This window comes from Onthophagus taurus, chromosome 11 (assembly GCF_036711975.1).
Source record: "Onthophagus taurus isolate NC chromosome 11, IU_Otau_3.0, whole genome shotgun sequence".
NCBI lineage: Eukaryota > Metazoa > Arthropoda > Insecta > Coleoptera > Scarabaeidae > Onthophagus > Onthophagus taurus.
Window position 1 is genome coordinate 28,568,298 of NC_091976.1, and position 25,838 is coordinate 28,594,135.

At 31.9% G+C, this 25,838-nt stretch overlaps 2 protein-coding genes and 1 non-coding gene across 8 annotated transcripts in view; 1 reads left to right on the forward strand and 2 right to left on the reverse strand.

Annotated features, from left to right (window-relative positions):
* LOC111423732 (Src homology 2 domain-containing protein sprint) overlaps positions 1-25,838 on the reverse strand; it is a 138,977-nt gene that overhangs the window by 82,088 nt on the left and 31,051 nt on the right. For 3 of the 6 annotated variants that reach the window (XM_071199911.1, XM_023057040.2, XM_023057039.2), the window contains exons 1-2: positions 5,828-5,935; positions 428-1,917 (exon numbers count right to left, since the gene is read on the reverse strand). The exons of 2 other annotated variants lie outside the window; for them this stretch is intronic. In XM_071199911.1, the coding sequence (XP_071056012.1) occupies positions 428-1,428 (1,001 nt within the window). In that variant the 5' untranslated portion in view covers positions 1,429-1,917; positions 5,828-5,935. Of the gene's footprint in view, positions 1-427; positions 1,918-5,827; positions 5,937-25,838 lie in introns of those variants that run through there. One more of the 6 variants, XM_023057041.2, reaches the window with a different exon arrangement.
* On the forward strand, positions 6,400-6,481 carry TRNAS-AGA (transfer RNA serine (anticodon AGA)). Its single transcript has one exon. It is a non-coding gene; the product is annotated as a tRNA-Ser (tRNA).
* Positions 19,385-20,055, reverse strand: LOC111423709 (attacin-B-like). The gene is made up of 2 exons (XM_023057009.2): positions 19,879-20,055; positions 19,385-19,822 (listed from the first exon to the last, which is right to left on the reverse strand). The coding sequence occupies exons 1-2, from the start codon at positions 20,007-20,009 to the stop codon at positions 19,456-19,458; spliced, it is 498 nt and encodes a 165-aa protein (XP_022912777.1). The 5' UTR covers positions 20,010-20,055; the 3' UTR covers positions 19,385-19,455.

The window sequence follows — 25,838 nt, forward strand, 5'->3', positions numbered from 1 at the left end:
CATTCCACATAGTGCCCGGCGGTTTCACGATTTCCCCATCTCGTTTAATGGACCGATCGCCTTATGGGGGGAGATTCCCAAATATTCTCTTTAATACCAAATCTTTAATACCGACTCAGAATTTAGATTTTTATTTGAGAAAGATAAGTATTTAAACTTCCATTTATTACATGGCCTATTTAGCGACGATTTAATACTAACGGTTTAACTCGGTACCATAAAAGAGTTAATGTCATTTTATATTGCGAACGTGTTTAAGTTGAAATGAGTTATTCTTAGATAAGGTTAATCTTTGTTTATTGACGAAATAAACTTCTAATGAAAGACAGTTTTGGTTTAATGTTGGGTTGGTCGGTTGTAAAAGTTTATTGAAGGATTTTTTGTAAAAAGTTAAAAATGAATTTGAGATAACTAAAATCATAATTACCTTGTTTTTTGGTCCATATTAACTTGGATTTTTTTATAAATCCCTTTTTTTCTTAACGACGCTTTCTTCTCCACCCTTTTCCCTTCATCCCCACTAACATTAACATTATTAAAATCGACGCCATCCTTAAAATGATGACATTTTATCACATAAGTATCATACGGTTGCACTTCACCACCGCAAGCGGTATTTTTAGCACTTTGATTTTTATTGATTTTTTTTAAAACTGTGAGAGGTTTTCGCGTTTTACGTAGGACTTTATTGCTACTTTTAAAATCGGTTTTCTTATTATCGTTATTATCATTACCTTCATTATCTTTATTAGATTTTTTAAACGCTTCAACGAATTGTTCTCTTTCTTTTGCAGAATCTGGTTTATCATCGAAGTCTAATAGACTTTGGAAACTTTGTTGGATTCGAAATTCGGTGTATTTAATGGTATCTTCAAGGTTTCTTTTAAAAATAATATCATCGACGCTTTTTGAGATTTTTAAATGTTCTTGAGGTTTATTGAGGAAAGTTGGTTTTGTTGGTGGTTTTGGTTTTGATTCGGTTACAATTAAGTTTTCTTTGCTAGATGATATGTTCGAAAAGCTAGTTAAAGTCTGTTTTTTTGATTCGATTTTAATTTTGTGTTCCACGTTCGTTTTAAACGATTTAATGCTCTCCGTTGCTTGTTGTAAATTTCTAATCGCTTCATCAAGATTTTTATTATTATTCTCGAGAATTTGTGAATCATCTTGTTGCGGTTTACCCGATTTTATTAATTTCGGTTTCGGATTAGGTTGCGGTTTATTAATCTTATTAACGTTACTCACTTCAATGATTAAATCCGGTTTATTCTCGATAAGTAACTCACTACTACCACCTTTATATTTTTGTTTAAACTTAACATCATCGAATTTCATGTTTTCGGTTTTTTGTCGCGACGATTTATTTAAACTGTTAAAGAAATTAACGGCGGATTTGACCGCCGGAGTTAAAGGTTCCTCGTCATCCATGTTACTCGTCGGCGGTCGAATGTATGACTAGTCTCTAAACACTTCATAATAACTGAGTTAAGCTTATCGCAAAACGATAAAAATTTTTCTTATCCATTAAAATCCGAGAAATAGAGTTTTGTTGTTAGCGCACATTCACTTTCACCGGTTAACTCTTTGTTCAAGACTAAGAATGAAGAGGCAGTTGACCACAGCAACTGGTTGGTCTATAGATAAACCAGCTCCAAGGTCACGAAGACCGATCAGGATTCTGCCCCTCGGCCTCTGCACGATGTCTTCTCAAGGAATGCCACGTTCATCCGGTAGATGTTATTCCACTTGAAATCATCCAAGCGACAACACTTTTCGTACTGTTTGAGATCCCTTTACTTTTTCCCGTCAATGGGGCGACGAAGAAGGTTTTTATTTTTAGAGTGGAGTAGGTCCTAAACCCTCTTTACTCAAGAGCAACTCTTTATTTATCTTGTAAAAGGGACGCAACAAAATCAACTGCAAAAAAAAGGGATTCGAAACGATCAAGAAAAGAACCGATTGTTAATGTTTTTCTCTATTGAAGGCTTTCTTAACGTTTAAACTACGCTTTCTCTTTGACATTTTATACAACTTTATCGATTTATATCTAAAAACCTTGTAAATAAGGAAATTCTTTTTTTTACTTACAATTAGTAAAAAAAATAAATTAATTAAATTCAAAACGATTAGAGTAAGTAATTAATGTTAGTTCTCAACTAATATCATAGTTCTAGACCTATAACTATAGATAGACCTAGAACTAGAAACATTTGGGTTTAGCCGTACGTCTCTTAAGACGACTAAACCCAAATGATTTTAGTTCTAGGTCTAGTGTTAGCTCTAGTTTTAGTCAATAAAAATATGCAACACAGCGATATTTTATGCTAACTAGTGTTACCTCCCAGCCGTCTTAATAGAGGTACGGCTAAACGGAATATTTCTAGCTGTAGGTCTAGTGTTAGTTCTAGATTTGCACTGTCACTGGAACTAACATTAGACCTAGAACTAGAATCATTTGGGTTTAGCCGCACGTCTCTTAAGACGGCTAAACCCAAATGATTCTAGTTCTAGGTCTATTGTTAGTTCTAGTTTTGCACTAGCACTGTTACTATGAAGAATTAACACTATACCTAGAACTAGAGTCATTTGGGTTTAGCCGCACGTCTCTAAAGACGGCTAAACCAGAATGATTCTAGTTCTAGGTATAGTGATAGTTCTAGTTTTGCACTTGCACTGTCACTAGAACTAACATTAGACCTAGAACTAGAATCGTTTGGGTTTAGCCGCACGTCTCTTAAGACGGCTAAACCCAAATGATTCTAGTTCTAGGTCTATTGTTAGTTCTAGTTTTGTACTAGCACTGTTACTATGAAGAATTAACACTATACCTAGAACTAGAATCATTTGGGTTTAGCCGCACGTCTCTAAAGACGGCTAAACCCTAATGATTCTAGTTCTAGGTATAGTGTTAATTCTAGTCTAGTATTGTTACTATGTAGAACTAACACTATACCTAAAACTAGAATCATTTGAGTTTAGCCGCACGTCTGTAAAGACGGCTCAACTCGAATGATTCTAGTTCTAGGTATAGTGTTAGTTCTAGATTTACACTTGCACTGTCACTGGAACTAACATTAGACCTAGAACTAGAATCATTTGGGTTAAACAATATCCCTAGAACACTATACCTAATACACTATACCTAAGTAACACTATACCTAGAACTAGAATCATTTGGGTTTAGCAGCACGTCTCTTAAGACGGCTAAACCCAAATGATTCTAGTTCTACGTCTATTGTTAGTTTTAGTTTTGTACTAGCGCTGTTACTATGAAGAACTAACATTAGATCTAGAACTAGAATCATTTGGGTTTAGCCGTCTTTAGAGACGTGCGGCTAAACCCGAATGATTCTAGTTCTAGGTCTAATGTTAGTTCCAGTGACAGTGCAAGTATAGTGCAGGTATAGCAGGTGTAGTGTTAGTTCTAGATTTACACTTGCACTGTCACTGGAACTAACATTAGACCTAGAACTAGAATCATTTGGGTTTAGCCGCAAGTCTCTAAAGACGGCTAAACCTGAATGATTCTAGTTCTAGGTATAGTGTTAGTTCTAGTCTAGCATTGTTACTATGTAGAACTAACACTATACTAGTGTTTAGTATTAGTTCTCGTTTTAGTTCAAAAAAAATATGTAACATAGTGATATTTTATGCTAACTACGGCTACCTACGCCCTGGTTTCCATGGAAATATATTATTGTATATTGCATTTTAAGTGAAATTCACTGTATATGTTTGAGGTGTTATGAAAAACGTCAATAATCATATCGAAGTGCTTTCAAGAATATTTAAAGATGACAGATTAAGCACTATTGCATATTAAGCATATTGGAAGAAGATGATAACACATACACATCTAATACATTGTTTAACTACAAAACTCATACTCAAATAAACCTATCTTGTCACATTTGACTACAACATACCAAAAGTTTATGGATTCATAGGATGAGATAATAATGAGCTGTCCAAAAAACTTGAAAAACTTGTATTTGACATTAAAACTTGTACACATACACATCTAATACATTGTTTAACTACAAAACTCATACTCAAATAAACCTATCTTGTCACATTTGACTACAACATACCAAAAGTTTATGGATTCATAGGATGAGATAATAATCAGCTGTCCAAAAAACTTGAAAAACTTGTATTTGACATTAAAACTTGTTGGCAGCATGAGCTATTACATCTTAAAGCTTCTATTCTCTATTGCAAAACTGCCAACTTGTTAGCAGCACGAATTATTGTATCTCAAAACTTTTATTTGACATTAACAGTCTGCCAACTTGTTGGCTGCATGAGTTATTGCATCTGGAAGCATTTATTTAACAATAAAAGTCTGCCAACTTGTTAGCAGCATGAATTATTGCATCTCAAAGGTTTTATTTAACATTAAGAGTCTGCCAATTCGTTGGCAGCATGAGCTATTATATCTTGAAGATAATCTCAAAACTCCTAACCGACACTATGAGATAAACAAGCATCTATCTTGGATGATGAGATTGTTATCAAAGTCACCTCTTCCTTTATGGTTAATTTTCTATCTAATTGGTCTGAAAAGTACATTCGAAATCAGATGTGGTAATTAAAATTGTCTGTTGAACACTTTATTAAATAATTAAACTATGTTTAACGATGAAGCAAATTTATTTGTTTTTCAGTGCTACATATGTTTCGGAATTTCTTTCCTTCTTCAGGCATGACTGAAAATACCATGACATTATCAAATTGAGTTAACAAATTAAGTAAAGATTAAAACAATTAAGGAGCAAAACTTACATATAAGAAAATTGAAGGATTAAAAGAAAATTAAAAGAAACAGTTCACCGTCAGATCTTATTGTCAGAAGAACTCCTTTTTATAATTAAAATTCAAAAATTAAATCTAAATGTTGAACTAGAGTAGATAAAATATTAGGGACACCAAAACTCAAGTGCTTAAGACCTGCATCCTACGTGACATAACTAAATAAACCGATGGTATTTCAAAGCATGTCGGAAGTTAGTCAGAACACCAACATCGACTTTTTCGTTTAATATATCATTACGATTAAGAGTTAAGTGGTTTTGTTAATCAATAAAATTCAGTCGTGCTCTAGTTGCGATTTGCGATAACGAAGCGATATATAACAAACATATTTACAATGGCTAACAGAAAAAATGCAGTATCAATTTTCATCAATGAATTAGAATTTCATTAATCATTGTGCTCATTTCTACTATAATTTGGATTAATTGGATTAAAACACATCAATTGAATCGGCACGAAACGATACCCAACAATCATTAAAAAACACGCGATAGTAAATACATCACATCACGCAAATAACAGGGAGATGCTCAAGGGCGAGCGGTTTAAATTGTCCTTAAGAATGATTTAGATAGAATTAAGTCCAATCAAAATGCCTACACGACTTGTTGCAGCGAATTGAGGGCTTAGAGGTCGCCACTCTATTATAAAAAGAATCTTCCTTTTACAAAAAAAAAAATTCTTGTATTATCGACCAATGGAGCGTGAAACTCAAAACATATGTCTTTGACATCTTTCGTATTCTTGTTATAACAATAAAGTGACACCGTTATACTTAAATAACAATGAGGGTAAGTAGAATGATATTACTGTTATTTAAAATAGATCGTGATTAAAAAAAGCGATTTTGAGGTAATTATAGAAAGTAATTTTAGAAGTAATAATAAAAATATAATCAGGAAGTAATCAACGATTTATTACTAAATTTTACTTTCACTTTCATTTGAACGCAAACTTAAGAAAGCCTCCAAAATATTTTATAACTTATAAACGATATAAAACAAAAACGAACCTTGTACAACAAAAAAAAACAAACAAAAACAAAATTGTCGAACCAAGACACGTACACATACACACAGTGTTGTATTTTAAAGTAGGACACGACGAACGCACGGAACCAACTGAGTTGAGTGTTAGGACCATACTGAACCACACTGAGCCATGGCAAATGCACACACCACAATATAATTGTGACCGTTCGTCCAGCACCAGCAGCCTTTCGGAAAAGAGACTTCCTACAGCGGCCGGGATGGGATGCACTAAGATCGTTTAAAGCAGCAGGTAGTCGACGATTTATAAAAGTACCACTTTCCGGGGACCAATCTGTTCAAGTTGAAACTTGTACGATCTGGGTCAAATTGGCTGTATCTCTAACGGTTTGAAATGCTGGAGATGGAGAATTCAAGATAAAAAAGACTAAAATGACACTATAAACGCGGGTTATGAGTAATATATAGAATTAAAGTTTGTGGTTCTCTTGGAGTATTATGTTCTCCTGATACTCTGTTCTTTCAATCGGCGATGTTTCTGAATTCCGCTTGGTGAAATTATAATAATTCTCGATGCATGGTTGGGTTTTATACAGCAGTCATGGCCGAGCGGTTAAGGCGTCTGACTAGAAATCAGATTCCCTCTGGGAGCGTAGGTTCGAATCCTACTGACTGCGAAACAATTCCTTTTTTTATATACTTTAAATTAAATTATTTGTAAAGTTAATACAAAAAAGATATTCAATATACAATGGTTTACGTTTTAAAATGATTTAATTCATAAACTGATTTAATTCATAAAATTGAATTTTGTTGCAAATTTATAAATATTATTAATAGTGAGTCTGAAGAAATTGTTAGAAAATTAGTGAGAAGATTAAATTTCAAGTTGTTTTAGTGGAAGAGATTCGTATCTTGGAGCTTTCACCTCGCATTAGAAATCTACCAATTTGTTGGCAGCATGAGTGAGTTATTGCAGCTGGAAGCTTTTATTTAACAGTAAGAGTCTACCAATTTGTTGGCAGCATGAGCTGTTGCATCTCAAAGTTATTATTTGACATTAAGTGTTTGCCAACTTGCTGGCACCATGAGCTGTTGCATCTCAAAGCTTAATTTTACATTAAAAGTCTGCCAACTTATTGGCAGCATAAGCTATTATATATTGCATCTTTTATTCTTTATTGCAAATCTGCCAACTTGGTGGCAGCATCAGCTATTACATCTTAAAGCTTTTATTTGACAATAAAAGTCTGCCAACTTGTTGGTAGTATGTGCTATTGCATCTGGAAGCTTTTATTTGACATGTTTTCATTAATCGTAGCTGTTTATGGAAACAAATTATAAGTAAAGACAGTTAGAAAAACATTTCTAAATATCAAAAGACATTTACACGAGACAGGAAATTTAAAACAGAAGTATGTCAATGATGGATCTGAGGTTAGTTCGTACACCCCAACTAGAAGAAAACATTTTGGACTTTGTGGCAAATCGTAGTACTGCTAGTACTGTTGATAGCAACAGTTTAGACATTTCAGAATACCCAAAACCACGTCTTGGCATGTCCTACATGAATAGCAATTGTATCCATCCATTTGTCGAGAGTACAAGAATTTAAAATTGACCTTCCGTTGCAAATACAGTGCTGCCATACTACGATGGAAAAATGCACTATTGATGCTGTGTTTTTAGAAAACAGTACTTTTTACAGATAACCATTAATTTGCTAAAAAATAATTGTACTAAAGAAAATACAGATATCATGCTACATTGAGTAATAATTTGACAGATTCTTTTAAACGAATTTAAATCTTTTCATGAATAACACGAAAACGATGCGTCTAATCAAAAATTTGTAAGAGTAAAAATGATTTCAAAATGAAATAAACTTTCAAATTTAATAGTTTATGGCATAATAAAAAGTTATAAGGAAATGATCTTTGTGGACATCCTGTATAGTATTGATCCCGTGTTTGTATATTTTCAAAAGTGATCTTAACACGTTGGTTGCCGCAATAATCACTAAAAGTCTATCCATTCTGGCTGGAACAATTTTAAAATTAAAGGCATGAGAATCAACTGGTGCTTTTCGTGGCTGTTGTGGAAATTTTGCTGTGCATCAAGTTACGCTTCTCATGGCAGTCAACGTGTTAAACGATTTCTCATGATAACATTGCACATATTGAAAGTATTTAAGAAAATGTTTCATTGCTTAACTTTGATGACCTATATCTTTATTGCAAATCTACCAATTTATTGGCAGCATGAGTTATTGCATCTGAATGCTTTTATTTAACCTTAAGAGACTGCCAACTTGTTGACAGCATGAGCTATTACATCTGGAAGCTCGAATTTGACATTAAGAGTCTACTAACTCGTTGGCAGTATGAGCTAATGCATCTCAAAACTTTTATTTGGCATTACAAGTTTGCCAACTTGTTAGTAGCATGAGCTATTATAACTTGAAGCCTCCATTTTTCAAATCTAAATGATTCTAGTTCTAGGTATAGTGTTAATTCTAGTTTTACACTTGCACTGTTGCTATAACTAGAATCATTTGGGTTTAGCCGGACGTCTCTAAAGACGGCTAAACCCGAATGATTCAGGTGTAATGTTAGTTCTAGTGACAGTGCAAGTGTGAAACTAGAACTAACACAAGACCTAGAACTAGAATCATTCGGGTTTAGCCGTCTTGAGAGACGTGCGGCTAAATCCGAATGTTTCTAGTTCTCGGTCTAGTGTTAGTTCTAGTTTTGTGCCAGCAATATCGCTAGAACTAACACTAGACCTAGAACTACAAACATTCCGTTTAGCCGTGTGTCTCTTAAGATGGCTAAACCTGAATGTTTCTACTTCTAGGTCTCATGTAAATTCTAGTGACAGTGATAAGGGATAATTACTGGTGCTCGAAGGATAACTACTGTTGACAGAACACTAGATACTGCTGGCAGAAGACAATACTACCGGAAGAGGACAAGACATTGCTGGTAATAGATTAGAAGCTGGCAGAGAGTTAGATACCGCTCGTAAAGGACTGGATACTGCCGGCAGAGAACTAAATACAGCTAATAGAGAGATAGCTACTGCTGCTAGAGGGATAACTACTGTTGATAGAATACTAGATACTGCTGACAGAAGACAATACTACCGGAAGGAAACCTGAAACTTTCTAGTTCTAGGTCTAGTGTTAGTTCTAGTTTTACACTAGTACTTGTGCCTACACTCAAGTATCTAGCATTTTTATGTGACACTGGGAGACTAATATAAGTCAAATCTTGTTTGCCAACTTAATAAAGTTAAACGGAAAAATACCAAAACTTGTCATGCAAAATGTTATATACAGTGTGGAACAAAAATATGAAATATTGCTAGTAAATATGCCATTTGTGATTTAAATGAAAAATGTTTCAAATAAAAGTTTCCTGCTTAATTATGGCTATTTTGTTTGTTCGTATTGTTCTTAATTTCGTTGCTATGGTAACCAACATTGTTACATAGGTTTTTTTTTTGTATATTTTGATAGATCATATTTTATTCTATTCGATAGATATGTTACTATAAAAGCCCGAACTACGGTAAATCTATGTAAATGTTGGTTTTGAGAATAAAACAATATATCATTTATTTTATGTCACTATGTAGAACTAACACTATACCTAGAACTAGAATTATTCGGGTTTAGCCGTACGTCTCTAAAGACGGCTAGAACTAACAATAGACTAACGAAATATTTCAAATCCTTCAATCCCAATTAATGAAGTTGGATATACATTTTATTACACACTCAAACAAAAAAGAAGATTACTGAATTAAGAGATTTACTACTACTTTTTTTTTCAAATCACATTAATTTAATGATATCAGTATTATTATATCTTCTAGATTTCTTTTCTTTTGTGGCATAATTCTCATTCCAATTACAAATTTGATTTTTATTTCTTGAATCGGGCGCAAACTGCGATTTAGATTGACATTTTTCATCTAAATGTTGTATTTCTTGTTCCATAATAATTTGGGCAATCTTCATTTTCGTGTAAGTTTGCCGCATCGGACTAAACGATTTCACCGTTTTCGCGTATCCAAGAAACGTTAATTCCATAGCGTCCATTACACTTCTACAACTACAAGTATCCATATAATACGTTTTTGCATTTTCGAAAGTAATCGTACGATTCGAAGGATGGTCATCTTCTAAGTGTTTTTGGGGGTTTTCTTTTATGGAATTATCAACTTCGTTTTTAAGTTCTTGCGGTTTATTTTCGGGTTTCATTAATTCTGGTTGATTACAACCAATAATGTTAGTTTGTGAATATTGATCTTTACGGTTTTTCTTTTTTGCTCTTTTTGGTTTTAGATTTAGTTCTTCGCTGATTGTTGTGGAAACGTCGGATGAATCGGAATTTCCAAGTAGTGGATATTTTTGTGGGGTGTGTTTTACGCCGGCTTCTAAACTGTCATTAAATTGAAAAAATGGTTTAAAATATTCCATCGATTTTAACCAACGCATGAAATTGTATCCTTTTGAAAATTGGAATTTATATTTGGGATCTTCTTTTAAATGCCTTAAATATGATTTCTTCGAATTCATCCAAACTTCTTGTACGGTTGCGGCGTTTGTGTGGAAAATTGAGCCGATTTTATCCCATAATTTTGATTTTAAAGAGTTATCTCCGTAATCGGGGTGAACGACGTCGTACAAAGCGGGGTATTTTTTTACAATTTCGACGAGACGCTCGGAAGAAATCATTTTTTTATTATGAAACATTTCCGAAATTAAACTTAGCTTAATACAGAAAATTTTGATATGTTTTTGATTTATTAATTTGATTTGACAAAGCAAATGTGTCAAATAATTCACTAAAAATCAACCTTACGTCTATAAACGATTATAGAACTTTAACTAAGTATTATAAAGAGAAAAAACTTGAATTTCACACTTTTCAAGATCCAACAAAGAGAACTGTAGCCGTAGTGTTGCTTAATGTTCCTATATCTGTAACAGACATTGAAATAAAAAGTGAATTGACTACTTATTCATTACCTATAATTAGTGTTACAGGACTATTAAATAAAGTTAAACTTCCGATGCTATTATGTGCGGTTGAATTAACTCGCAACGAAAAAGCCAAAGACATTTTTAATATCAAAGAAATATGACAACGATTTGGTCATACTAAAAATTATTGCTCACTAAAACCCAAATGTGCAAAATGCGGTGATGAGTATAATCATAAGGATTGTAAAAAGAAAACGAGCGATCCACTGGAACATCCAGCCAATTACAGAGGTTGTCGCGCTCACACTGAACTACAACAACTACACCCACGTCAGATGAGAAGAACTACCACTAAGTCAATTCCTAGATCCACTTTCCGAACATCAGGTATTAATGTGTCATTTGCCAACATAACCCAAAAAAATGTACCATCCCAAAACACCAGTACTCCGAATCCACCTCCTAAAACATCAAATAATCCAGAAATGTCTACCATTGTTACATCAATCATGAACCTCCTAAAACAAATCATTACACCACTAATTTCAGTTCGTACACCCCCACTAGAAAAAAACATTTTTGGCAAATCGTAGTACTGCTAGTACTGTTGATAGCAACAGTTTAGACATTTCAGAATATCCAAAGGCACGTCTTGGCATGTCCTACATGAATAGCAAATTGGTCCATCCATTTGTCGAGAGTACAAGAATTTAAAATTGATCTTCCGTTGCAAATACAGAGCTGCCATACTATGATGGAAAAATGCACTATTGATGCTGCGTTTTTAGAAAACAGTATTTTTCACAATATTCTGTGCAATTTCCTAACCGCCGGTTGCCATATGTACAAACATAAGCAAAGTCTGCTTAGTATAATTCTTTATACTGCAGTATTTAAACTTTCAAACCCTTAACTTTATCGTATCATATCTTAAGAATGGCAAAGAACCGAACATTGTGTATAACCCCTCAAATTTTTTCTACTCATACCTGATATACCCTGTATACAGTGTGGAACAAAAATAAGAAATATTGCTAGTAAATACGCCATTTGTGATTTAAATGAAAAATGTTTCAAATAAAAGTTACCTGCTTAATTATGGCTATATTTGTTTGTTCGTATTGTTCTTAATTTCGTTGCTATGGTAACCAACATTGTTACATAGTTTTTTTTTGTATATTTTGATAGATCATATTTCATTCTATTCGATGGATATGTTACTGTAAAAGCCCGAACTACGGTAAATCTTAGGTTTAACTAGTAAATCTTAAGATTTCCCAACACGAGTTGGTAAATGTAAGGATTTTTTTAAGCAAGAGATAATTTTTCTGGCTTTTACCAATAGAGTTTGGTGTCACCGAAACTCATCTAGTTCTGGGAGAAGAGTTCCGAATACCTGGTTTTAATATCTATAGATTTGACCGCAACTCCCAAACAGCTTCAGGCGGTACTAATTAAATGTACATTAAAACATAAACCTTACGACCTAGTGAACACTTCGCTAAAGACGGTTGCTATCCAACTTTATCCAAACCAGTGACAATAATTTGTGCATACAGACAACCTAACCGTAAATTAATAAAAGAAGAAATTAGTCAACTATTGAATAATTATGGTCCTTTTACAAATTTTAATCAATTTTTTCCTCGAAGACTGCGATACTTTTTTATAACGTAGAATGTTGTGCTGATTCTGAAATTGTTTTCAGTTTTTCTTGATCACGTCCAGTTTTCGAGATATACCCAAAAATGTGGAAAATCGTAAATTTAAAAACATAGTAACGGTTTATGTTCAGTATATTTTTTATTTTGCATAGTGTGCTTCTATAGCTATATGGACATGAAAGTAGAGATCCAGGCGAACATTTTGAGGTATTGATGGCATAAATCGGACTGCTCCGTTGTTTCCAGGCATTAAGTATAAACATTAAATTCACTGAAACAAATATTATTATTTTTTAAATACAACAAACAATAACGTTCTTGGAAAAAGTTTTTAAGAACGGGCGCGTTTGCCTGTTAGACCTTTTTTGGCAAAAGAAATTCTCATTGTTAGAAAACAATCATTTTCTGTGAAAAAGTGTTTTTTAATAACTACTAAACAGTCTTCTTTTGAAATATTTTTTGGTATAAAAGGAGAATATATTGTCATAATATTTAGTTCTTCTTGACTAAGGTGTCAGTGATCTTTCGTTTAAGAAAATAGCAAAGTGATGTAAAAGTTTTGTTGATAGTGGCTAGCAGCAGCAAAAGTTTTGAATGCAAGAACAATCCTGATTCGTTCTGTTTTAAATGCAGACAATACATTATTAGATGTAGAATTATAATATAGATTATCTCATTTACAGTTTGGTATTCCAATGTTATGGTCACAGATATCAGATCATTGCGATTGCTATTTCTGTAACATAAACCTAGACGGCATAAACAAAAAAAAAAACAAAGTAAAGTTTGGTTTATCCTAATATAAGATCAGCCAAAAAGCCGATTCCGCACAGCGAAACTTTACCAAGACCAAATCCTCCTGACCGATTAATGCAATCCAGTGAAAGTGATCAGAGTAAAGGAAAGAGTGAAGATATGTCATCTAGCAGCGACTATGATGCCAAAATAAACCATAAACTGTCACAGAAAGAACTAAGTGACTTAGCTAGAGATCTGAAGTTGTTGAAGATTGATAGTGAGGTATTGGCATCCCGCTTACAGCAATGAAATTATTTACACCCTACAACCCGTGTAACTGAGAGCGCATCATTATGTGCGCAAAGACTGGCCTTCTAGAGAACATTACGATACTGGTGCTTTCAATGTCTTAAATAAGCCTCTGGTGAGACCAGCATCTGTAATATTACCTCTACTACACATCAAACTGGGTTTGATAAAAAACTTTGTGAAAACGTTGAATCCTGAAGTCCCAGCATTTAAATATCTCACCCAGCTCTTTCCACAACTATCGTATGCTAAACTAAAATGTAACATGTTTTAATGTATGTAAAAAAAAACCTTTATTAATATCTTCACGCTGTTTTTTTTCTTTTTAGACCACTAAAGCCATCGCGTCCATCCTTATTTATTTTCATCCCCTCGAGTAAGGATGGAAAAGTCATGAAACAGAGGTTAGACAAAACGTGAAGCATCGTTTAGGGCGCGCATCCCCAAAGGACATGGTTTCGAGTGGATGGGGTGACCCGGGGTAAGACATCGACGGCGTAAACGATGGCCCTCGGGCTACGAAATACCGCTGCAATTGATTTCTAAGTTGTAGCTTTTGTCCTCGAGGAGACAGATGGGTTCTCTTCACCAAAACAAAAACTTTTTACGAATTAAGACAATGAATTATTATTCATTTCCATTCTTTTTTCATCCAACAAAAAAAAATAAAATAAAATAGAAGTTTTTAATTTAATTCTTGTAGGTAACACAAAAGGAGATTCGATGAAGTTTCGAAGTCTCCCCCCTTTTCAGACTTTGACAGCTCTAGGCGGACATTAAGCTTTATTGAACGCTGTCTCTAAAAGTATCTCTTTTATTTGTTTAATAAAAGTTTCACGAAGCTTTTCACAACATCGATTATGTTACTATTTTAGTTCTTTTTAAAAATAGAACCCAATTAAGCAATAATCTGTGTTGGATGGAGTATGTAATGGAACCCATTGCGTAATTGCAACGGGAATTATGCGTCAAGCTTTAACAGCGTCCGCGTCAAATTGGGGGGAATTTATATCGCCATAAATTCGCCTACGGCGGTCAATTAAGCAAATGTATCTGTAGCTAGCGAAAGTTCGCATCGGTCAACGAACACTTTGAACATTGAACGGGCGGTTCTTCTTCGAAGTTTACAACGGTGAATCACCCACCTTGCAAAACCTTCAAGTTCGAATAAGGAAGAACGAATTTTACGAATTACCAAACCCACGCAAAAACCCACAAATAAAGATTCTTTCAAAAAAATTGTATTTTCATAAACAGTATGTGTGAAATTGCACAGCTAAAGTCCCAGCTGCAAATATGCGCCTGCTTTAGTATTAATATCGCGTTACACATGCATAGACCAGGGGCACGCGTTCAATACAAACGGAAAAGGGGACCATAGGGGGGACATAAAGGGGGAAATACCACCAAGCAGATGTCGCGTGCGCGAACTAAACCGAAACGAAAAGTTTTTTAATTAGCGATATTTACGTCCTGGTTTTTCGGACTATTCCAAATCCGTTTAGAGCTTTAAGCCCGAATGACGCGAAATCTCATTTCCGTTGAGTTCCGGGAGCTGACGACGCGATCCTCCACTTGGACTTTTACAATTTCTGGTCACGCAACCGGCTTTTGAATACAACCGAAAACCATTATTTTCAATGGGATCGGGTTTCCCGTTTTGTTCAAACCATTTGTTTAATAGCAAATATGATTATTATTTTAGTTTAAAAAGACGCCGTTTGTATAAAACTATATTAACAACTATGTATATTATTTTGCCAACATCTTAGGCGTTTAGATTTAAATTATATAAAAATAAAATCAAATCAAAAATTGTTACTCACCAAAATATAACTTGAATTAATTTAAGAACTTGAAGCATACCTGAAACAAGAAAAAAGAATTAATTTATTGTAATTATTAATCTTTCAATACTAATAATTTCAAAAATCAGTCCATCTTTTGTTGGCTAGCTGTTTTAAATAACAATTTTTAAATTAATACAATCCATTGTCTAATGAGACATTCTCATCGTCTGAAAATGTATGGCGAAACAAGAACGTTTCTATTTTTCAGCGTTAAATTATCTAACTAACCGTCTGTTAACTAACTGCTAATAAATCGTGACAATTATTTCTTCTTTAACTCATTCATGTCAAAATGTTCTGCATTAAGCTATGTTTATTAATATATTATACACTGTGTTTATTAATTATCGTAACCCACGTGACCTGTGTAATATTGGCTGCATATCTCAATATATAGTGGTAGCTTGGATAATTTAGCTTTATATTTTTCGAAACAGTTCTTTTTAGAACTATCTAACTTTCAACATTAATTTCAATCTATGGGTACACTAAAAATTGTTAAATTGTATTTAAAATATTTTTTTAATTATTAAAATATATTTTAAACGAGTTTTAAAGTTAATGAATTATCACCATCGTTTTTAGGAACTTTCGTCGCGTTGCAATACCAATCTGTGATATTGGTTGCATACTTTGTCGGGTACGATAATTAATTAACACACTGTATAATGTTTTAAATCGGCTATAAAACAAGTTGACATTCATTAATGCCAAATAAAAGCTTTCAGATGCAATAGCTCATACTGCCAATAAGTTGGCAGATTTGCAATAGATAATAGAAACTTCAATACATAATAGGTCATGCTGCCAACAAGTTAACAGATTCTACAATGCAAAAAGGAAGCTTCAAGATATAATAATAATTCATGCTGCCACCAAGTTGGCAGACTTTTAATGTCAAAAAAAAGCTTTGAGATGCAAAAGCTCATGCTACCAACAAGTTGACAGACTCTTAATATTAAATAAAAGCTTTGAGATGCAATAGCTCATGCTGCCAACAAGTTGGCAGACTCTTAATGTCAGATAAAAGCTTTTAGGTGCAATAGCTCACGCTGTCAACAAGTTAGCAGATTTGCATTAAAGTCTATTTTACTCTCCTATCACTCTTATGATGAATAAAAGACTCTTTAGTCTCTTTGAAGTTGTCACTTTTCACGTTTTATTTTTCATAAACTTTTTACATCTCCAATTATTGTTATAAACGTTTTATGGTTTCATTTATGTTATTTCCTTAAGAAACATAATTTTTATACTCTGATGAAGATCGAAATATTAATATGAAATAAAATAGTTTCTTTATCATCTCACGAATAATTATTTAATATATTATTATCAATTATTATTTCTTTTATTTATTATATCTTGAAGCTTTTATTCTTCATGGCAAAACTGCCAACTTTTTGGTAACACGAGCTATTGAAAGCATCTGAAAGCTTTTATTTGGCATTAACAAAATGTTAACTTATTGGCGGCATAAAGATTTCTTTGATCAACTTTGATCAAATAATTTTTTTGACAATGTCAATTTTGGTTTAATCTATCAAAAAAAATTTAACTCTCATGAAGCCTCGTTTCAAAAGAGCCTCAAAAAACCTAACCCATAAAATCTACATTTATATCTCCTTTTATAATGGGTTTTCCCAATGAGATTAATTTAAATCCGTTAATGGGTGTGACAAATGGAAATTGTACAAATCAAAGCCCATGGTTTTTAGCGCAAATCGTTACGGTTGAATTTTTGGTTCTATATGGAAACTTAATTCTAACAAAAATTTTTCCATTAATAAAATGGATGGTGGTTTTATTGATTGTGACAAAAGTCTCCTCGAAATTAACGATGGGCGTGTGTAAAAGCAATGTTTGTCTTATTGGAAAAACCGTGATTGTTGTTGGTGGAAATTCGGGTTTAGGATTTCAAACCGCTTTAACAATAGCCGGAAGAGGAGCTAAAGTTATCATAGCGGATCGAGTTGACTCTATCGAAACAAGAAAAAGAATTATTCACGAAACGAATAACACAAATATTTTCTATCGACATTTAGATTTGGCTTCTTTACAATCCATAAGAGATTTTGCTTCGATCATAAACGAAGAAGAAGAACGATTAGACATTTTGATTCATAACGCTGGTGCTGGGGGTGTAAACGAGAGATACACCAAAGATGGTTTATTATTACAATTTCAAATCAATCATTTCGGCCCGTTTTTATTAACACATCTATTAACGAAATTATTAAAAAAATCAGCTCCAAGTAGAATTATATTTTTAAGCTCGGTAACAGCTTTCTTCGAAGATTTAACCTTAGAATCGCTTAATAAAAGCTCAAAAACGAACGGAATTTTTAATCGTTTTTACACATACGGAAACACAAAACTTTTATCATTAATCGCATCAAACTGTTTCGCCGAACGATTAAAAGGAACCGGAGTTACATGTAACGCGGTTCATCCTGGTTTGGTATCGAACATGCTTTATCGCACCATATTGGGCCCGAAAGCTAATAAAGTGCTCCTTTATTTTATGTATTTCATTTTGAAAATATGCGGTAAAAATATGTACGAAGGTGCGCAAACACAAATTCATTGTGCTTTATCGAAGGAATTGGAGGGGGTTTCTGGAAGATTTTTGGTTGATTGCAAATTATTTATACAACCGAAAAAAGCTCGAAATTCTAGGTTTTGTGATGAAATTTGGAGAAGTAGCGAGGCTTTGGTTAAACTTAGGGATGTCGAACGTATATGAGAGTAACAATTTTAAGTGTTAAATTTGAAAATATAAATTTTTAATGTAATAAGAAATTTATGTTTTATTTAATTATATAATTTTAATAAGAGGAATAAGAGAGCAGCTTGAATACTTGCAGCATCATCATAAGAGTGATAGGAGATTAAAATAGACTAGACCTAGAACTAAAAACTAGAATCTTGAAGCTTCTATTCTTTAATGCAAATCTGCCAACTTGTTGGCAGCGCGAGCTATTGCATCTCAAAGCTTTTATTTCACATTAAAAGTCTGCCAACTTGTTGGCAGCATGAGCTATTATATCTTGAAGCCTTCTATTCTCTATTGCAAATCTGCCAACTTGTTGGCAGTATGAGCTATTATATCTTGAAGCTTCTATTCTCTATTGCAAAACTGCCAACTTATTAGCAGCACGAGTTATTGCATCTCAAAACTTTTATTTGACATTAACAGGCTGCCAACTTGTTGGCAGCATGAGTTACTGCATTTGGAAGCTTTTATTTGAGGATAAAAGTTTGCCAACTTGTTAGCAGCATGAGTTATTGCATCTGGACGCTTTTATTTATTTGTTTTATTTATTTTATTTAATACATATAGTTGAGCACAAAAATGGGACGAACCCAAGGCATCGTGTCTCAAAATTCTCAAAATCTCAAATTCTCAAAATCATTCGGGTTTAGCCGTCTTGAGAGACTTGCGGCTAAACCCGAATGTTTCTAGTTCTCGGTCTAGTGTTAGTTCTAGTGACAGTGCAAGTGTAAAACTAGAACTAACACTATACCTAGAACTAGAATCATTCGGGTTTAGCCGTCTTTAGAGACGTACGGCTAAACCCAAATGATTCTAGTTCTAGGTTTAATGTTAGTTCCAGTGGCAGTGTAAGTGTAAAACTAGAACTAACACTATACCTAGAACTAGAATCATTCGGGTTTAGCCGTCTTTAGAGACGTGCGGCTAAACTCAAATGATTCTAGTTCTAGGTATAGTGCTAATTCTATATAGTAACTGTGCTGGTGTAAAACTAGAGCCAACACTAGACCTAGAAATAGAATCATTTGGGTTTAGCCGTCTTAAGAGAGGTACGTCGTGTTAGTTCTAGTTTTACACTTGTACTGTCATTAGAACTAACATTAGACCAACAAATTGGCAGATTTACAATTCAAGATGAAAGTATCAAAATGCAAAATAGCTCACAGTGCCAAAACATGGCAGATTTACAATAGAGAATAGAAGCTTCAAGATGCTACAAATAACAACAAGTTGGTATTGAATAATGCAATAAATTTATATAAAATTTTTAATTTATTTATAGGAACATTTTAAAAGTAAATAATAAATAAATTGAGAATACGAATTAAAATCTATGAGTTAAACCGACAAAAGCTCCATAATTAGGTCTTCCAGTTCCAAAGGGTCCCCCAAAATGTCTGTTGTAATTACCTCCAACGTAAGCTTGCGTATTTGGTTTATTCACAAAGTTATAACGACCAGATGCACCAACGTCAGTTCCAAATCCTCGAAGATGATTAGCTGAAGCACTGAAAGTACTCGCACTTGGTTTGTGGGTGTAATCTAAACCGCCTCCGATTCCTACGGGTTGGTGTCTTCCTCCAGAGATAGCCCCAGTTCCCATAAGATTATGATTGTTATTATTAAGTAATGTACCAGTGTGGGTAATAGTACCTCTTTTACTAGCACTATCGTAAATTCCTGAAGTTTGCCTAAAAAAATAAAATTAATTTAATTAAATTAATTAAAAATAAAAATTATTTAATACCTTTTTGTTCTTGTCGCTTCAACTCCAGAATCTAAAGGAACCAAAAGATATTCTTGTTCACCATCAGAAACGATTTCATAAGCGAAAACGCTTGATGCGACGAAAACGAAGAAAAAGATGAATCCCTTCATGTTGAATTTTTTTTTGTGGTGTTGAGTCTTCGAATGGTTGAGACGGTTTGAGGATCTGCTGAGTTCTTGATCCTTTTATACGGTTAAACTGACCGGTTGTTAGGAAACGGGGAAGGCCTGAGCGCGATTAAACTTTTTTTCTTTAACTTTATTTGGTTTACCCGAGGATAACGATGAATGGACCCGAGAAATCCCCTTATCTTTGCTTTTTATTTATTGTTGAGGTCGAAACACGCTGTTTTAGTTTCGTTATCACTTTGCGGGTTATTAAAAGATTATGTTTATTAATAATCTTAGTTTGCTAATTAAGGAAATTAGAAATAATTTAGTAAGCTAATAATTATTTCTATCAATAAAACAATTTTTAAGATTGTAATTGATGTCTTAATACGTTTGTTGTTAATTACATAACAAAAGTAAAAATTTGTAGTCAATGTGTTAAGAAAATTTCAATTATACGAAATTCCTTCGATCTATTAGTTTTAAATACAACCTATTATTATTATTAATTTTATACCTCATTAAGTCTTTACAAGTCATAAGCAGTTAATGTGTTAGAATAAAATTGAAAATTCTAGATCCTTTCTTCACTAACAGATGTTGAATTTCGGAAATTTTAACACTTAACGTGTTAAGGAATAAATATCAATGAAGATTTTTACAATTTCATTTCAATTTTTACATTTTTGGTCAAAAGCAAACACAATCATGCATCTTTCCTTCAAGTTAAACCGAGGTTGCTTGCGGCCGAGGCGATATAATTGATATAATATTATACTGCCTCGGCCGCGAGCGACCTCGGCATAATCAAGCACAATCATGCATTTTTCTAATAAAGTTAAGCCGAGTTTTAGTGAACAGTGCGGCAAAACAACTCAAGAACAAAGTATCATCTCCAAGGTAAACGACTCTATCCTCAAAATAAGCTAACTGTATAGCAACACAACTACAGAGTAACCCATCATCAAAGCCAGTCAACCCCAAAACAAAAACTACGAATTCTTCCAATTTTCATATTTTCGAATTTTTCTCGACATTGATGCATCTGAGAGCAAAAGTGTTCGGAAGCAATGTGTAAAGGGTAAAATTTGCTACAATTTTTGTTCTAAAAGTTCTTTTGTATCATGCTCGGAATACAGTTTTTTTTCCATTAACCAATTGTCAAACTACGAATTCTTCTAATGTTCATTTTTCTCAACATTGATGCATCTGAGAGCAAAAGTGTTAGAAAGCAATGTGTAAAGGATAAAATTTGCTACAACTTTTGTTATAAAAGTTTTTTTGTATCATGCTCGGAATACAGTTTTTTTTTCCATTAACCAATTGTGAAACTACAAATTCTTCTAATTTTCATATTTTCGAAATTTTCTCGGCATTGATGCATCTGAGAGCAAAAGTGTTAGAAAGCAATGTGTAAAGGATAAAATTTGCTACAACTTTTGTTCTAAAAGTTTTTTTGTATCATACTCGAAATACAGTTTTTTTTCCATTAACCAATTGTGAAACTACAAATTCTTCTAATTTTCATATTTTCGAAATTTTCTCGGCATTGATGCATCTGAGAGCAAAAGTGTTAGAAAGCAATGTGTAAAGGATAAAATTTGCTACAACTTTTGTTCTAAAAGTTTTTTTGTATCATACTCGAAATACAGTTTTTTTTCCATTAACCAATTGTGAAACTACAAATTCTTCTAATTTTCATATTTTCGAATATTTCTCTACATTGATGCATTTGAGAGCAAAAGTGTTAGAAAGCAGTGTGTAAAGGGTAAAATTTGCTACAACTTTTGTTTTTAAAGTTTTTCTGTACCATGCCCGGAATATCGTTTTTTCTTCCATTAGCAATTCCAAAACAAGGCTACTTAAGCCAAAAGTAAACCAAATCGTGAAGAAACAGCTCCAAAGTAATTCACCATCAAAACAAAGCTATAAACCATAAAGACAACAACCATAAAGAGAAAGCAGCTCATTGCCAAAATAAGTCAAACCCAGCTCAAAGTATCTCTCATGAAATAACCCATCCTAATCCCAAAGCGAGCCAATCATAAAGTAATTCGATTCCAAAGCAAGCAAATCACAAAGTAGTATAACTATCCAACCCCAAAGCAACTAAGTCACATAGTAACTCAAGTAGCAATATGATTACAAAATTATCATCTTCTAAGTTTTTGATCCCATTTATTTTGCTATTTTTCGTAGATATGACTTTTATTCTACCTTCTCTTTTCTATATTGATTCTTGCTTTCCAGTTTAGACCTAAGTCTTGTTCCAACTGATTTAATGCCACTGGAACTAACGGCGTCATTAAATCAATCGGGACTACAACAGCTACTATAAATATAGAATCCAATGCGTGGTTGCCTCGGAGCTATAGAACAACATGGTGTGTGAAGCTTTTCAGTATTTGACATTAATTATGACAAACATAACTTTAATCACCTTAAAAGCTGTCAAATTTTGTCACAGAACTTCTTACCTTAGCAGTTCTCATGTGAACAATACTATCAAGAAGTTGCAACATATTTCCGGTAACTAACTCAAAGTGATAAAGTTAATAAAGTTGAGTTAAAACTTGTTCACTCTAGAATATAAAAATTTGGTGTAATCTAGCCTCAAATATTTAAATATAACCTTAAAATGTTTGTTCTGAATTCAATACTGTCGCAGAGAAAAAATTTAACCTCACTTTCAAAAACTGTCAAAATTAATTGATATAATCTAACCTCCATTACTTTTTATAACGTCAAAAATATATTCTACATTAACTCAAAAATTCGTATTATTAGACATTTTAACACAATATTTATTATTACCAACCTAAATGATCTAAATTACAAAATATCTAATTTTGACGATTTCGGTAACAAAATCGGTTATAATTCAAAAAATATGAACGATTAAAAAAATTTTTTAATACAGAAAACGTTTTAGTTTAGTCAAAAAACTTATATCTTCAATAATTTTCATTTATTATCCGGTATTACCAACCGAAGAGGTAAAAAAAGACAAAATATCCAATTTTGACATTTTGGATATTAAAATCGATTATAACTCAAAAATTAAAAACGATTGAAGATAATTTTTTAGTTAAAAAATATTCTAAATTAGCTCAAAAATTCGTACTATTAGATATTTTAACCCAACATTTATTATTACCAACCTAAATGATCTAAATTACAAAATATCTAATTTTGACGATTTCGGTAACAAAATCGGTTATAATTCAAAAAATATGAACGATTAAAAAAATTTTTTAATACAGAAAACGTTTTAGTTTAGTTAAAAAACTTATATCTTCAATAATTTTCATTTGTTATCCGGTATTACCAACCTAAGAGGTAAAAAAAGACAAAATATCCAATTTTGACAGTTTGGATATTAAAATCGATTATAACTCAAAAATTAAAAACGATTGAAGATAATTTTTTAGTTAAAAAACATTCTAAATTAGCTCACAAATTCGTACTATTAGATATTTTAACCCAACATTTATTATTACTAATTCAAATGATCTAAATTACAAAATATCTAATTTTGACGATTTCGGTAACAAAATCGGTTATAATTCAAAAAATATCAACGATTAAAAAAATTTTTTAATACAGAAAACGTTTTAGTTTAGTTAAAAAACTTATATCTTCAATAATTTTCATTTATTATCCGGTATTACCAACCTAAGAGGTAAAAAAAGACAAAATATCCAATTTTGACATTTTGGATATTAAAATCGATTATAACTCAAAAATTAAAAACGATTGAAGATAATTTTTTAGTTAAAAAATATTCTAAATTAGCTCACAAATTCGTACTATTAGATATTTTAACCCAACATTTATTATTACCAACCCAAATGATCTAAATTATAAAATATCTAATTTTGACGATTTCGGTAACAAAATCGGTTATAATTCAAAAAATATCAACGATTAAAAAAATTTTTTAATACAGAAAACGTTTTAGTTTAGTTAAAAAACTTATATCTTCAATAATTTTCATTTATTATCCGGTATCACCAACCTAAGAGGTAAAAAAAGACAAAATATCCAATTTTGACATTTTGGATATTAAAATCGATTATAACTCAAAAATTAAAAACGATTGAAGATAATTTTTTAGTTAAAAAATATTCTAAATTAGCTCACAAATTCGTACTATTAGATATTTTAACCCAACATTTATTATTACCAACCCAAATGATCTAAATTATAAAATATCTAATTTTGACGATTTCGGTAACAAAATCGGTTATAATTCAAAAAATATCAACGATTAAAAAAATTTTTTAATACAGAAAACGTTTTAGTTTAGTTAAAAAACTTATATCTTCAATAATTTTCATTTATTATCCGGTATCACCAACCTAAGAGGTAAAAAAAGACAAAATATCCAATTTTGACATTTTGGATATTAAAATCGATTATAACTCAAAAATTAAAAACGATTGAAGATAATTTTTTAGTTAAAAAATATTCTAAATTAGCTCACAAATTCGTACTATTAGATATTTTAACCCAACATTTATTATTACCAACCCAAATGATCTAAATTATAAAATATCTAATTTTGACGATTTCGGTAACAAAATCGGTTATAATTCAAAAAATATCAACGATTAAAAAAATTTTTTAATACAGAAAACGTTTTAGTTTAGTTAAAAAACTTATATCTTCAATAATTTTCATTTATTATCCGGTATCACCAACCTAAGAGGTAAAAAAAGACAAAATATCCAATTTTGACATTTTGGATATTAAAATCGATTATAACTCAAAAATTAAAAACGATTGAAGATAATTTTTTAGTTAAAAAATATTCTAAATTAGCTCAAAAATTCGTACTATTAGATATTTTAACCCAACATTTATTATTACTAATTCAAATGATCTAAATTACAAAATATCTAAATTTGACGATTTCGGTAACAAAATCGGTTATAATTCAAAAAATATCAACGATTAAAAAATTTTTTAATACAGAAAACGTTTTAGTTTAGTCAAAAAACTTATATCTTCAATAATTTTCATTTATTATTCAGTATCACTAACCTAAGAGGTAAAAAAAGACAAAATATCTAATTTTGTCATTTTGGATATTAAAATCGATTATAACTCAAAAATCAAAACCGATTGAACAAAATTTTTCAGATAAAGAATATTCCAAATTAGCTCAAAAATTCATACTATTAGATATTTTAACCCAACATTTATTATTACCAACCCAAATGATCCAAATTACAAAATATCTAATTTTGACATTTTGGATATTAAAATCGATTATAACTCAAAAATCAAAAACGATTGAAGAAAATTTTTCAAATAAAAAATATTCTAAATTAACTCAAAAATTCGTACTATTAGATATTTTAACCCAACATTTATTATTACCAAACCAAATGATCTAAATTACAAAATATCTAATTTTGACGATTTCGGTAACAAAATCGATTATAATTCAAAAAATATCAACGATTAAAAAAAATTTTTAATACAGAAAACATTTTAGTTTAGTCAAAAAACTTATATCTTTAATAATTTTCACTTATCATTTAGTATTACCAACCTAAGAGATAATAAAGGACAAAATACCCAATTGTGACATTGAAGGAAACATTTCAGATAAAAGCCATTCTAAATTAACTCAAAAGTTTATATCATCCACTATATTGATGAATCCATCATTCAGTGCTACCAATCGAAATGGTCTAAAATTTCAAAATACTTAAATTTGACGATGAAGCTCTAATAATCCCTTTCCACTCCGATTCCAAATTTAATCTCACTTTCAAAAACTATCAAAATTAATTGATATAATCTAACCTCAATTACTTT